General features: G+C 40.3%; 1 protein-coding gene across 1 annotated transcript in view; it reads left to right on the forward strand.

The window, feature by feature from the left end:
• The window catches only part of EMB2016 (mRNA methyltransferase EMB2016), a 415,939-nt gene that overhangs the window by 260,838 nt on the left and 141,450 nt on the right, over positions 1 to 13,651 (forward strand). Inside the window, 1 exon segment of the mRNA XM_089377553.1 lies at positions 7,111 to 7,439. Coding sequence (XP_089233679.1) covers positions 7,111 to 7,439 — 329 coding nt within the window.

Genomic DNA, 13,651 nt, shown 5'->3' on the forward strand with positions numbered 1-13,651 from the left:
AGTATGTTGCTTGGTTCAAATGTTGTTATTTGCTTTTAACGTCCACCTTTTTAGTTCTATTTCAAACAAAAATATCTAAGTTCCTAGCAGATTCAGTTGCATCTAAATTACCTCTTCTTTTCTATTTTGAGCTTGGGGGATGTGTTTTGAATGTTTTGTTTGAATTTTGATGAGACCACTGTTTGCTGAACAAGCAACCATTGCCAGCCTGATGGTTTGTTGTTATTAATGTATTCAAAGTAAAATTTCTAGAAATAGTTTCAAGATTCTGTAAATTATGGATCGTAGCCTAGTTATTAACTTCCGAAGCAATATGGGTTTTCCTAATCTACCAGATTCTGCGGTATCACTTCTCGGAATATCCCAAATACAGACTATGAATCTCTGAGTTTTAATTGGTTTGTTCAGTGGGAGTTTTTGACAAACGTTTTAATGATAACTGCTGTAGGTGCACTTTTTCCTTGTTTTAATAATGTGTACAACCAGAATATAAACTTATGAAATTAAACACTTCAGGACATGAGTTTTATTCCAGTAACATCTGAGCAAGGATAATACCTCTCTGTTTTATTAGAACAGTCATAAAATATTTTTTCATCATCAAATAAACACAGAAACTGTACATTGATGACATAGCTTATGATAAGGTACAGCATTAGAGAACCTGGAAGATTCTTCCACAATAAAGCAGTCCCCAACAGCCAAGAAGATTCCAGAAATAAGCCTTTTACTCTGAGATATAGTCAACCTAGAAATAAGACTGAAAGTTATACTTTATGCAATCTGGAACAGCTTGCCCTGTTGGCAATTAAATTCAGCCTCCAAGAAGTCTGCTAAAGGACTGTTTTGGCAATTAAATTTAGCCTCCAGGAAGTCTGCTAAAGGACTAATATTATCAATGGAAAATCACTAACCCACCGCACATGAATTCAGCCCTCATTTAAGACAAGAATGCAGCCCTCTTTGACTGATTAAAACCCTGCTTCAGATGTCAACAAGTATGCTTGAGATCGAACAGCCCTTCTGTGCACAAGTTCTGGTTAAACATTGACAAATTTGGCTGAGTGAATGACTTTTGGAGATTAATTCGTCCTCCCTGGAATGCTATGTATGTGGCCTTGATGTAGGCAATGAAGTTCAGAAATTCGATCTGATTTTCGTGATGAAACTTGGTCCTTTGTTTGAGCAGTCACTACAACCCACGAACCTTTCAAGGATTGGCCTCTAGTCCAGTGAGAAGTTCCTTGAGGCCTTAGGGTTATAGGAGGGGCACTACATGGAAAACCAGATTGAGATAGTGTGTTCATTATCCCCAACACCATACTTGACACTTTCCATGCCACATTACAAGCCCCATATATCACATCCTTTCTTCAAGTTTAACTTGTCATTGGTTCACTATGATTTGGCACCCTAATGTCCACACTCGGAAAAGCATATCACGACCACAACAAAATAAAAAGAAGAAAACCATAATGCAAAAGATAGTAGGGGCATAAGTTAGTATGTGGGAAAAAGCCTAGCATGAGCTCTACCCTCCTTATTAGACAACACCCGATTCCTGAGCACACGATGCTCCTTTACATCAAAAGGAACCCTTGAATGTGCCATACAAATTGCACTGCACTGTACACCCAGTATGGGACATTCAAGGGTTCCTTTTGATGTAAAGGAGCATCATGTGCTCAGGAATCGGGTGTTGTCTAATGAGGTGGGTAGAACTCATGCTAGGCTTTTTCCCACGTACTAACTTATGCCCCTACTATCTTTTGCATTATGGTTTCCTTCTTTTTATTTTGTTGTGGTCGTGATATGCTTTTCTATTCTTTTTTCTACATCAACCTTGAGAGCAATGCTTTCTGGCCCTACACAAGGAGTGTGGACATGAGGGTGCCAAATCATAGTGAACCAATGACAAGTTAAACTCGAAGAAAGGATGTGATATATGGGGCTTGTAATATGGCATGGAAAGTATCAAATATGGTGTTGGGGATAATGAACACACTATCTCAATCTGGTTCTCCATGTAGTGCCCCTCCTATAACCCTAAGGCCTCAAGGGACGTCTCACTGGATTGGCCTCTTTGACTTGTTTGGAGAATCTGGAGTCAGCTGGAAGAATGGCTCAAGAGAGCCCACTCTATCTCTGTAAGCAAGAGACAATTTGACTCACTTCTTAATGCCACTCGGCCTCTCTTCTTTCCTGCTTCAGATTTGGAGATTTGGTCATTCTACTAGTCAAACTCGTCCCTTGAGAATTAGAGGGAATTTCGTCCTCCTGTAAAGGTAATGAATGCCAAGTATGCCTGCAAACAAACCCACATTAGATTCTTCACAATAATTCTGGAAATGGTCCAACTAGGGAGATACTTTCTTCCACCGAAATTGGAGAGAAGCTAGCTATGGTGGCAATAAGATCCACCGAAACTAGGGTCAGGATTTTGCTTGAAATCTTCTATCTGAAACTCACTTGAGTTTCTCTTCAAAAACAATGTGATATAATCAGCTAGAATGAATAGCCAAAATGATTGCCATCCTCCTTTTATAAAGAGTCAATGAGTTCTCCCCCAAGCTTCTAGACTCTTTATTATTATTTTATTGGTGGGGGTCACTTTTCACTAAGTAACTTTTTGCCACCTTTTCTAATAAAATAATATTTTGCACCCCTTTTCTAATAAAATACTATTTTCTGCCATTTTCTAATAAAATGATATTTTGTGCCCTTTTTTTAATATAATACTATTTGGTGCCATTTTCTAATTAAATAATATTTTCTGCCAAAATAATATTTGCCTCCATTTTTCTAATAAAATAATATCTGCCCCCCTTTTTACTAATATCATCAAAATTAGGCAACTCCTTAGTAACTTCTGCACTCACAAAATTAGGGACATTACAGATTCATTTGTTAAAGTTGAACATGGTATAAAAGAAATCTTCTAGTGGAAAAAGTCCATGAATCTCCTCAACGTGTGTTTTAAATAAGGATATCATGCCAGTGTTACTTGGGAGCGGAAGCGAGAGCGGGGAGCGGGAGCGAAAACGAGAGCGAGAGCGACATTTTCAAAAGCTCCCGGTTTGGGAGCGAATCCTGGAGCGATTTTTATATAATATATATATTTTTTATATTTTGATACATATATGTCAACAAAAACATGTAGAATGATGAATTAGATATAAAAAACATAAAAAAACACATAGATTGATCATTGAACCATCAACCATATAACATCAATCATCTAGAAGTTATAATCTTGATTCTTCATCAACCACGTCCACAAGTTAGTAACATACAACATATTGAGTCTCGTAGTCGTGAATCATGATTCATCAATCTTAAAGTTTCAACTTCAAGCTTTCAAAATTGAAAATTCAATATATAACATTTATCGTCATTGATCACCAAAGTTATAATTGTAAGCTAAGTTTAACCATTACAAGAAGTAATATCTAACATGAAATGAAATGTTATAAAATGAATTTTGAAATGAAATGAAACAACTTTCACGAAGCATCATATTTATAATTCAGAATCATTACCAATGAGTTATAATTGCCAACTTCAAACTTAAATTGTCACAGTCATATATTGTTTACAAAAAATATCATTATGATATGAAGGAGTCAAGACTAATAGAAACTAGAAAAGACAAGTAAACTGTAAATCTATTATCTACTACTACATGTGGCCCTTGCCACGAGAAGTGTCTAATGTATGAGCAGGTCGTGGTGGTCTTCTTGGAGTCTCCCGCACAGACCGACAACCAGAACCAGAAGGCACATGCCCTCCACGTGAGGGTGTAGATGGAAGTGGTGACAACAAAGGAACAAGACTTGGAACTTGAGCACTGCTACTGGATGGTGGAGGTGGCATGGTTGTTGCTTCATCATCCTCTCTTATAAGTTCCGCTTCCAGTTCTTCAAGATGTATAGTGCAATCCTCCAAATTATCATCCTATGGGTGGTTGTCCCAAATTTTATATGTTGGATCCTCATAAGCCCGATCACAGTAATGACTCAACAACCTCAAGTTGTAGTGCACATAAACCAAGCTTTCTGCCCGGTTTTCATTGAGTCTGTTTCTTTTCACATTATGTATGATGCTGTAGGTGCTCCAACACCTGTCTGCAGAAGAAGTATTTGCAACCTGTGAGAGAACTTTTTTTTGCCAATTTTGGAAAAAGTCCATGGCCGCCATATCATTCCCAGCATGTGAGAGCATCAAATCTGTTTCTATCTTCCATTGCAGGAAAGGTACCAAACAAACCAGTGCAATTGAAGTATCTGCCTATTTCAAGATGCACATTAGCACATTCCTCCTTGTCAGGTATCAACTTTTCTAATGCTTCCAAATATCCTGTAGATACCTCTTCATCTATATGGGGTTTGGCCCTAACCCCACCCCTTGGTGTAGGTTGGCCTAACCAAGATGTAGAGTAGTATTTTGGCATAAGGATATACGCCAAGCAATGTAGTGGAACATTAAGTTTATCCCACCGTATATACACACAATCGTGAATTAGTTTGTACAAGTTGGGATCATTGTTATGAACAATATCTTTTATTTGCCCCAACATGGTATCCATCTGCTCATACACCTCGCCAATCACTGGTTTATCTGTATCTGCAAACCGAATCATGTGATAAATGGGCTTGGTGAAATCCAATACTTGCCTCATATGTGCCCAACACATACCATCAAGAGCGGCCTCCTCTAGCTGTTCAAAACCTTGCCTGTCAGTTGCATTTGTAGCCCTTTCCTTTAATACCTGTCAGTGTGGACTTGATACCATGCTAGCCAACGACTCTCTTACCTTCAAAAGGCACCTGAAGGTGAGGTAATAACTACCAAATCTAGTCCTCGCAATCTTCAACAACTCCAATCTTGAGTGACTGCGGAAAAGACCATGGGTATTGCTATGCTTTGTAATAAATTTTATCATTTGTTTGCCTTTCTTGTACTAATCACCAATCCATTTGTATTGTTCGTTTTTGTTCTTAACAATATCATGCATCAAAAGGTTCATTGTGTGAACCAAACACCTAGACCAAAATATGTTGGGGTATTTATCCTCAATAATTGCTCCCGTTACCTTACAATTAGGAGCATTATTAGTGATGACTTGGATGACATTGTATGGCCCAATATGGTCAATTGTTTCAAGTAATGGTTCTGTGATGTTGATGGCGGTCTTGAACTTGTCTGAGTAATCATATGCTAAAAGAAAGATGGCACCACTAACAGACACAACAAAAACATTTATCAATGGCTTGCCTTTTACATTTGTCCATCCACCAGATACAATGGACACCCCATGGTCGGTCCAAGAACTTGTCATTCTATTCAAAGAATGTGATATTTTTGCTTTTTCATGATCAAGTCCAATGGTTCTTGCCTTGTCATACCCAGGGCTCTTGTATCCTTTAGGGGCATCATTTATGGCAGAAACCATTTCGTGCCAATAAGGTGAGCGAAGAACATTGAATGGTATCTCACATGCATAGACAAACCTGTAAACTTTTGAATCCACATCATTCCTAAACCCTTCATCAAGGAAATCTAATATGGTTCTACACCTTAAACCTGGTGACCCTGTGCCTCCATATCCACTGCCTTGGGAGGATCCTGAAGGAGTTCTTTGTGCATGTGATTGTGAGCTTGGTTCAAAGAAACCCTTTGACTTTTTAGATTTGTATTTGGCTTCCTCCTCTTCCCTTATGTATTTGGCTTTATTTGCTACTGACGCACCTATACAAGTTTTGATTCCTATTTGTTTATCTCCATCCCAAGGCATTTTCCCGTAAAGGTGTTTTCTGGCACGGGTGTATGAACTTGTGTAATTATTGTTGCAATGGGGGCAATGAAATTTAGTGGTTCCACCCCCTTTCCCTGCTTCAGGCCTGTTAACATATTTCCACAATGGGGTTTGGTCTTGTTTAGTTTTTTGAGCTGATTCATGTTCACTCTCCTCCAGCTCCTCCTCATCGGGGTTTTCATCAAATCCACTATGCCCCCCTCCTTCATCCCCCCCTTCATTTTCAATTTCAACCCTCCTTTTTCTACTCTCTAGCACCATAATAACCAAAAAAAAGAACCAAGAAGAACAAAATGCCAAGAAATATAACCATGATGTTTGAAATTTGAAGTTTTGAATCTGCAAAATTAAGAAAAAATGGAATGGGAAATAGAGAAAAATTTATTTATTTATTTAGGAATAATTTAATAAACATCAAAAAAAAAATTGCTAGACACTCTATTCAATATTGTAGAGCCTACCTCTTTGGCGTCCAATCTCCCCTTGCAAGCTCTTCAATCTCCCCTTGCTCCTTGCTTTCTCTTGCTCTCTCACTCTCTTGCTCCTTGCTCCTTGCTCTCTCTTGCTCTGTCCTTGCTCCTCACTGTCAACCTCTCTCAATCTCAATCTCACAATGATGAAATGAAACCCTCCCTCCCTCCTTTTATTTCCAAAAAAACCAATTTCTTTCTGTGCGGTCCACTCCCGGTGGTTGTTTTCGTCGCTCCAGGGGCGATTTTTATAACCCGGGAGCGGTCAGGGAGCGATTTCTCCCGACTGCTCTCGGGTTATAAAAATCGCTTCCGGAGCGACGCTCCCTGCTTCGCTCCGGAAATAGGCAGGGAGTGCAATTTTTTTTTACGAGAGCGCGCTCCTGAGTCGCTCCCGCCTCGAGCGCAGATTGGGAGCAGGATCGGGGGGGGGGGGGGATCATGCTTTTAAATCACTTGTTTATGAACAGGTATGACTACATACTATATGCTGTGTGGACACACAAAAGTAGGCGTTTCATATTAGAATGGTTCTAATTACCTCATGGTGCAATTGAAGTTAAATCTTAAATCTTTCTATTCTTGCATGGTTGCACAAAACTTATGATGTTGCTAGTAAAATAAATTGTATTTTCTTTCCTGCAGAATTTAATATTTCTTGAATTGTATGCGTGCTCTTTATTTCTAGTTATTATATTCACAATGTACTGTTTCTAATTTGAGGTAACATGTAATGTTGCATTTTATGTTGCTTTTGAATATAAAATTACTGTTTATCTTTAGTCCATTTGTTTGCCTATTATTCATGACTTCCCATATTCTCAGGTTGGACCAGTAGGAACGGAGTTACGGGCTTGTTGGGATGCTTTAACAACTATTGGCAGTCACAATTTGGGAAGGTCGGCTTTTGCATTCGTAGCCTTGCAAACACTTTCCCCATCTATTGCATGCCGGGACACAAAAAAGGAAAGTGAAAGCAAATTTGCTATTACAAGCTCAGATGAACGGGATGATCAAGCGACCCCACCATTTTTGTCTTGTTGGCAAAAGTTGGTAGCAGCATTGGAGACTGATGAAGGAATTCCTCATAAAGCTGTTGAAATCACCAGGTGCTTTGCTTTGGGCACCCTGTATCTATGTGCAGCAGGTAAAAGGTGAGTCATATAGTTGCAATTGTAGTAAATGCTTTAAGCAAAATTTGTTGGGGAATCAAATTAAAGTTTTGGTTCCTCTATTTCCTGCATGGATTGAAGATGTTTATACTGTAGTAATTTCAAAGCATGACCTGGAATTATTACCTATTTGTCTTTCATACATCATTCTTTCATAGGTTTGCTAGCCACTTAACAGGTTGATGGAGCTTTTGCATTTGAAATGTATGCTGGAAAGTTTCACCTATATTAAATACTTGAAGAGGATTATGTAGGCATTGTCATTTTCTATCTCCACCTTGAACCTCAAGACATCCTATCCTCACAAGCTATTCAAATAATTAGAAAGTTCCAGCCATAAAAGATTCATCAGTTACATCTTGAGAGGAACTGAAAGATATGTTTGACTGCTCTAAATAAATCTAAGTTACCAGGGTATGGATGTTATGAACCTAATTATAAACATAATTAATAATCAATTAATTAATTAAATGAAAAGTCAAGGGGTATATACCCTATCACTTTTTGACCAATCAATGCTATGTGTAAACCATCACGAGGGTTACTGTATCATCATTCATTATTTCTTAGTAATCAATACATTTTATATTACAGAATAATTGTGTTCAGTTATAAATAGGAACTGTTTATGTTACATTGGTATAAATAGGAACTGTTTATGTTCCGTTGTGGATTAAAACTTGTAAATAAGAGCTTCAAAGCTGCCCAAGATTGACATCCAGTATAGCAATCACTTTTCTGTACAATCACTGCCAGCCAATCTTCACACAGTCTGTACATTCTGTACTCAATTATCTGATTGCTGCTGCTGTCTTGGAAATCTGTACCCTTGCATCCATATTCTATAGCCTGTACTGGCCGTCAGCCGCTGACTCACTGCAGTACCATCACATGTCTGTATCATACTCATTAAGTCACTTGACACGAAGACATCAGACATGGACATGTAAGTACGAGTATTTGACACGAGACACAACGACCCCGGAAACAGGACACGAGGGACACATTTTATATATATATATAGATATTAAAAAATACTGAAATATAGTGCTTGGTCCATATAGATATGAATCATGATGATATCTATTTAGTATTTAGTATACACTATTTACTATTTAGTAATTTACTAGTTAGTTTATTAAATGTTCATGTTATAATTTTTGTTATTAACTTCAAACAAGATTGATCATGTTCAAACCTCACATAAGGTAGTTTATGAACTATTAATTTATATGTGTTCAAACTTCATTGTTGACCAAAGCGTTAATCGAGCTTTCCCTCCCTTTAGACCTTGAAAGTGTAGTGAGCAATGAGCACATGATGAGAAGCTGGGATTTTTATTTCAACACACGATCTATACATGGTCACTCGTGTATAATTAAGTTAAGTTCCGTAAGCTATAACAGAACTTACAAGAAATTTAAGTGCTTCAAACTCTCAGCAAAGCATGCGAACGCTTGTCTTCTACATCTCCATATTCAGGTCGATGTGAAATTGTGAGCATTGCGCTCGAATCTGAAGAAATTCCTCACATTGCACAACAAATTGGATTCCAACGACGATCAAACTCAATTTCGGTGGCAAACAATGACAAAAAAAACCCAAAAAATAAACCATGTTGCAGGTTTTAAATGTCACTTTTCATGGGACACGTGTCCTAAGAACCAAAAATGTTAGGGCACGTTTTCGACACGTCCAAAACAAGTGTCTCGATTGGAGGACACGAAGAAAAACGCTTTCGACACGTTTTAGGGCGGTTTTCGTGTCCGAAACGTGAAATATGGGACACGAGACCCTAAGGGGCGTGTCCTGTGACTTAGCATACTTATGATTTTGTCTCGTCTTCAAACATTCTGTCCCGTCTTCAAACATTCTGTGCCACGATTTGATCCCCCTTGTCCCATGCTGCTGCCATTCCTATTTGTTGCTGCTGTGTTTCCTTTATCAGCCAACTGCACCTCCACTGCTGTACAGCCCACACTTCTCTGCCGCTATACAACCATAGCTCTGCTGCACCATTTGCTGCTGCCTTGTTTCCTTTTTCTGTCGCCCACACCTCTCCGCTGCTGTACACCCATAGCTTTGCTCTGCTTTTCATTGCTGTATTCTGCTACTGCATTTGTCCTTAGTGCCATCAAACTGTGCCATTGCTTACTGACATTGTACCATGGGCTCAAATTAACTGGGTGTACAGTTGCACCTATACTGTGCGGTGCTATTTTCAATTAATTTAATAGAGTCTTTTCATTTTTAAGTAGCTCCTTTTAATTTTTGAAGTGGAAATCAAGATATATATATATATTTTTTTTTTCCCCTGGAAAAAGTCGTAATTTCTATTATATCAAGAGAAATTACATTCTGTAGATGCTGAGCATATGCATACTGAGGCTAGTTGCCTCTCCGGGCCTCTTTAAGAGATTGTTAATTGTTCCAAAATAGCTGAAACAGATAAACTTTCATGAAAACATTCTTCTCCCCAAACTGTTTGTCCACGCAGGGAGTTTGGAGAGGTATTTATCAAAAATGATCATATATAGAGAGAGATAAAACATTCAGGATTCCTTTGCAGTGGAGCTGTAGCTCACTGCCCAAAATATAACAGCAGAAAGTTAATAGCTATGTATGTCCGCCATGGTCGGTTACTGATCATATACAACAGTTTATGTAAAGAAAAGACATGAACAAAAAACCAGTATTTTAAGCATGTTGGGACCCCTTTCAAATATGGACATCCCTTTGTGCCTGGTGGTCATCAAAGGGCCTGTGGTAGTGTTGAAAGAAGGTTCCATCCAATTCTTCTTGAATTAACCAGTCCGCTTCTTGCCTCTGTGCTGCTTGCTTGGAAAGGAGGTCCGCCCGAGAGTTGCGCTCCCTGTATATATGGCGACAGTCAAAAAATTCAAAAGCATCTGTTAGTCTGAGTGCCTCATCCAGTATGTGTCTCAAAGAGAAAGCAGAGCATGTGGATTTTCTGGTGAGCCAATTGCAAACTATCTTTGAATCCCCAAACAGTTGAAGTTTTGTACAGCCTTTCTCAAGTGCAAAGGAAATGAGGTGTTTTGCAGAGGAGAGTTCAGCAAAGTTGTTTGTGCCTCTTCCCAGGGGAATTTGTATCATGAAGCAGTGATTTTCTCTCAGATATAGGAGAGCTCCCCCCCCACAGCAATCCGCTTGGGCAGAGCCATCAAAGTATGCCCAAGGGAGGGATTTGTCAATGAGTTCAGGGGTAATGGTCCTAGGGGGGGGTGGAGGAGGGTCTTCAGGTATGAGGGCAAGGTCAGCAAACAGGTGGGCAATAATGACCGGCCAGTGGGGAGGTTTTTGTTCAAAAATTGCACGGTTTCTCGCGGTCCAGATAGACCAGCACATGAGGAGAGGGATATTCTTGTTCTTTCCAGTGTGCTGTTCCTGCCAGTTTGTCCAGGCCTCGAAGATTGTTAATCCATGCCATTGATGGAGGGAGGGGGAGAGCAAAAGGAGAGTAGACCATTGCTCTTTCACTACCGGACAGGTGAGGAAGAGATGTTCTGTATCTTCGTTGTTCTTTCTACATAAGTGGCACCAGAATGGTCCATAGAAGGATCTCTTCTTCAAGTTTGCCCCCGTTGGAATTTTATTGAACAGTATAGCCAACATGAGGAGTCTCGCTCTTGGTGCTGCCTTGAGGTGCCAAATTGCTTTCCACCACTGCTGTATATTGTCTGGCTGAAAGGTGTGCATTAACTGTAGGTATCCCTCCTTTGAGGAGTATGTACCATTTTTGGCTAGAGCCCAGACTATCTCGTCTTCCCCTGCTGTAATTCTGATGTGGGCTTGTGTGAGAGCCTCTGTGAATGCCTCCCATTCTTGTCTCCAGGGGATTGGAATATGGAGGTCTTGTGAAGTCTTCCAGGCCTGGTGGAGAAGGCTGGAATTTTCTTGGTCTGCTATATGAGCAACATGAGTAGCACCATGGACCCTAAGATGTGCCAGGAGCTGTTCTGACAATCTGTGCATGTTTCCACATCCAATCCAGGGGTCAATTCCTAAGCGGACAGAGTCGCCCTGTTTTATCCTCCATGTCAGACCCTCCCGAATAAGGGGAAGAGAATTTATAACTGCTTTCCATATGATGGATTGTCTGCCATTACCCCTTTGATCCCTGCGTATCCAGCTATAGATGCTTTCAGGAGCAATGTATTTTTCCATGACCACTTTCCTCCAGAGACTATTTGATGTAAGGAGCTGCCATCCCAGTTTTGCTGCCAGTGCCTTAGCAAATAGGTCTAATCTCTTTATTCCCCAGCCTCCCCATTTTTTCGGTCTTGCGATGGTGTCCCATTTTACCCAGGCAAAGAGATTCCCCTGTTTAGATCCCTTCCATAAGAATCTGCAGCATATTCTTTGTAACCTGGATAGAATCCCTCTTGGTATCCAAGCCAGGGACATCCAATACACCGGCGTTGCTTCCAGCACAGCTTTGATAAGAGTAAGTCTTCCAGCCCTTGTGAGGTATCTATTATACCAGATATTGATCCTTTTTTCCACTTTGGATATTAACCAGATCCAATCGGCTATTCTGTACCCTCCATGTTTCACCCTGAAACCCAAATACTTTAGCCCTTCCTCCATAGGCTGTATGTGGAAGGGGAAACGGTTTTTTGTGTAGATGACTTCTTGTGGGGAGCACCCAAATTCTGTTAAGGTAGATTTCTGAACATTTATTACCATCCCCGTAGCTTTCTGGAAAAGATCAAAAACCTGTTGGAGAGCCGATGAATCCGCCATGCTTCCATTCAAGAAGATCAATACATCATCCACGAACAGTAGATGTGTGAGGGAGCAGTTATCCGAGATTTTGATCCCTTTGATCCGGCCTCGACTGTGTTCTGATGCAATTAATCTGCTAAGGCCTTCCATAATGAGCAGAAAAAGGAGGGGGGATAGGGGACAGCCCTGCCTGAGGCCTCTTTCAGCAGTAAAAAAGGGGGTGGGGGTGCCATTGAGGAGGACACTGAAAGGTACATCGGAGATGCAACTCATGATTCTCTTAATAAAGAGGAAGGGGAAACCCAGATGTGTAAGGAGCATTCTGATGTATAGTAAATTGACCCTGTCAAAAGCTTTTGAGAGGTCCACCTTGAGAATCATGCCTTTTAGATTTTTGCTGTGCATAGAATGGAGGAGTTCCTGGGCTGTGCCTATAGCTTCATGGATCTGGCGATTGTGGAGAAAAGCAAACTGTTCAGAGGAGATATTGGCCGAGAGAATGGGCTTGATTCTGTTGGCTAGTATCTTAGCCAATATCTTATAGAGGCAGTTGCAGAGTGAAATAGGCCTAAATTCATCAAATGACTCAGGCTTATCTGTCTTGGGAATGAGGGCTATGAAAGTAGCCTTAATGCTCGAGGGAATGGAACCATTTAGACAGCAGTGATTGATAGCTTTGAGAATGTCACGCCCTAGCAGCTCGAAGAAAGCAAGATAGAATTCAATGGTCCATCCGTCGGGGCCCGGGCTCTTGTCCTTTTGGAATCCCTTCATAGTGGCTTCCAATTCTTCCAGAGAAATGTCTTTAGTGAGCTCCTCAGCATCATCCTCCTCCACAAATCTGGGGAATTTCTCTGCCACCCTCATGATTTCTAATAGACTAGCTTGTCCAGGGGCCTTGTATATGTTCCTGAAATGTGCAGTAGCTAGATGAGCTAGTTCTCCAGGTCTTCTTACCAAATATCCTTGTTCATCCTGTAGTTCCCATATAGTGTTGATCGTCTTCCGCCCATTTGCAAATCTGTGGTAAAACTTAGTGTTCTCATCCCCCTCCTTGAGCCAAATGGCTCTGCTTCTCAGTCTCCAGGAGTCCTCTCTGTCTCTAAGAATCTGTGATCTTTGTTTGATTAAGTCATCGTACCTGGATTTCTGATCTGGGGTTAAGTAGGTGCCATCAGAGTGGGTTTCCATAGCCTCGATAGCTTGTTCCGCCTGTGATATAGTTAGATCATCCTTTTTTCTCTTCTCTTTTGCCCATTCTCTTGAGATCACCTTCATCTCTGCTAGGTTCCTGACAAAACCAGTGGCTGGGTCCAAATCCTCAGGTATCGGATGGGATTTCCAGAAATCCGATATCAACTTGATGTAGGAGGGGTCCCTGAGCCAAGTTGCATTAAACTTAAAAGGAGCTTTCTGGGTCTGTTGTCTCGCATCCAATTCCAGGT

Source organism: Pinus tabuliformis, chromosome J (genome assembly GCF_031772625.1).
Source record: "Pinus tabuliformis cultivar Carrire ecotype Pingquan chromosome J, CPIR1, whole genome shotgun sequence".
NCBI classification, from domain to species: Eukaryota; Viridiplantae; Streptophyta; class Pinopsida; order Pinales; family Pinaceae; genus Pinus; species Pinus tabuliformis.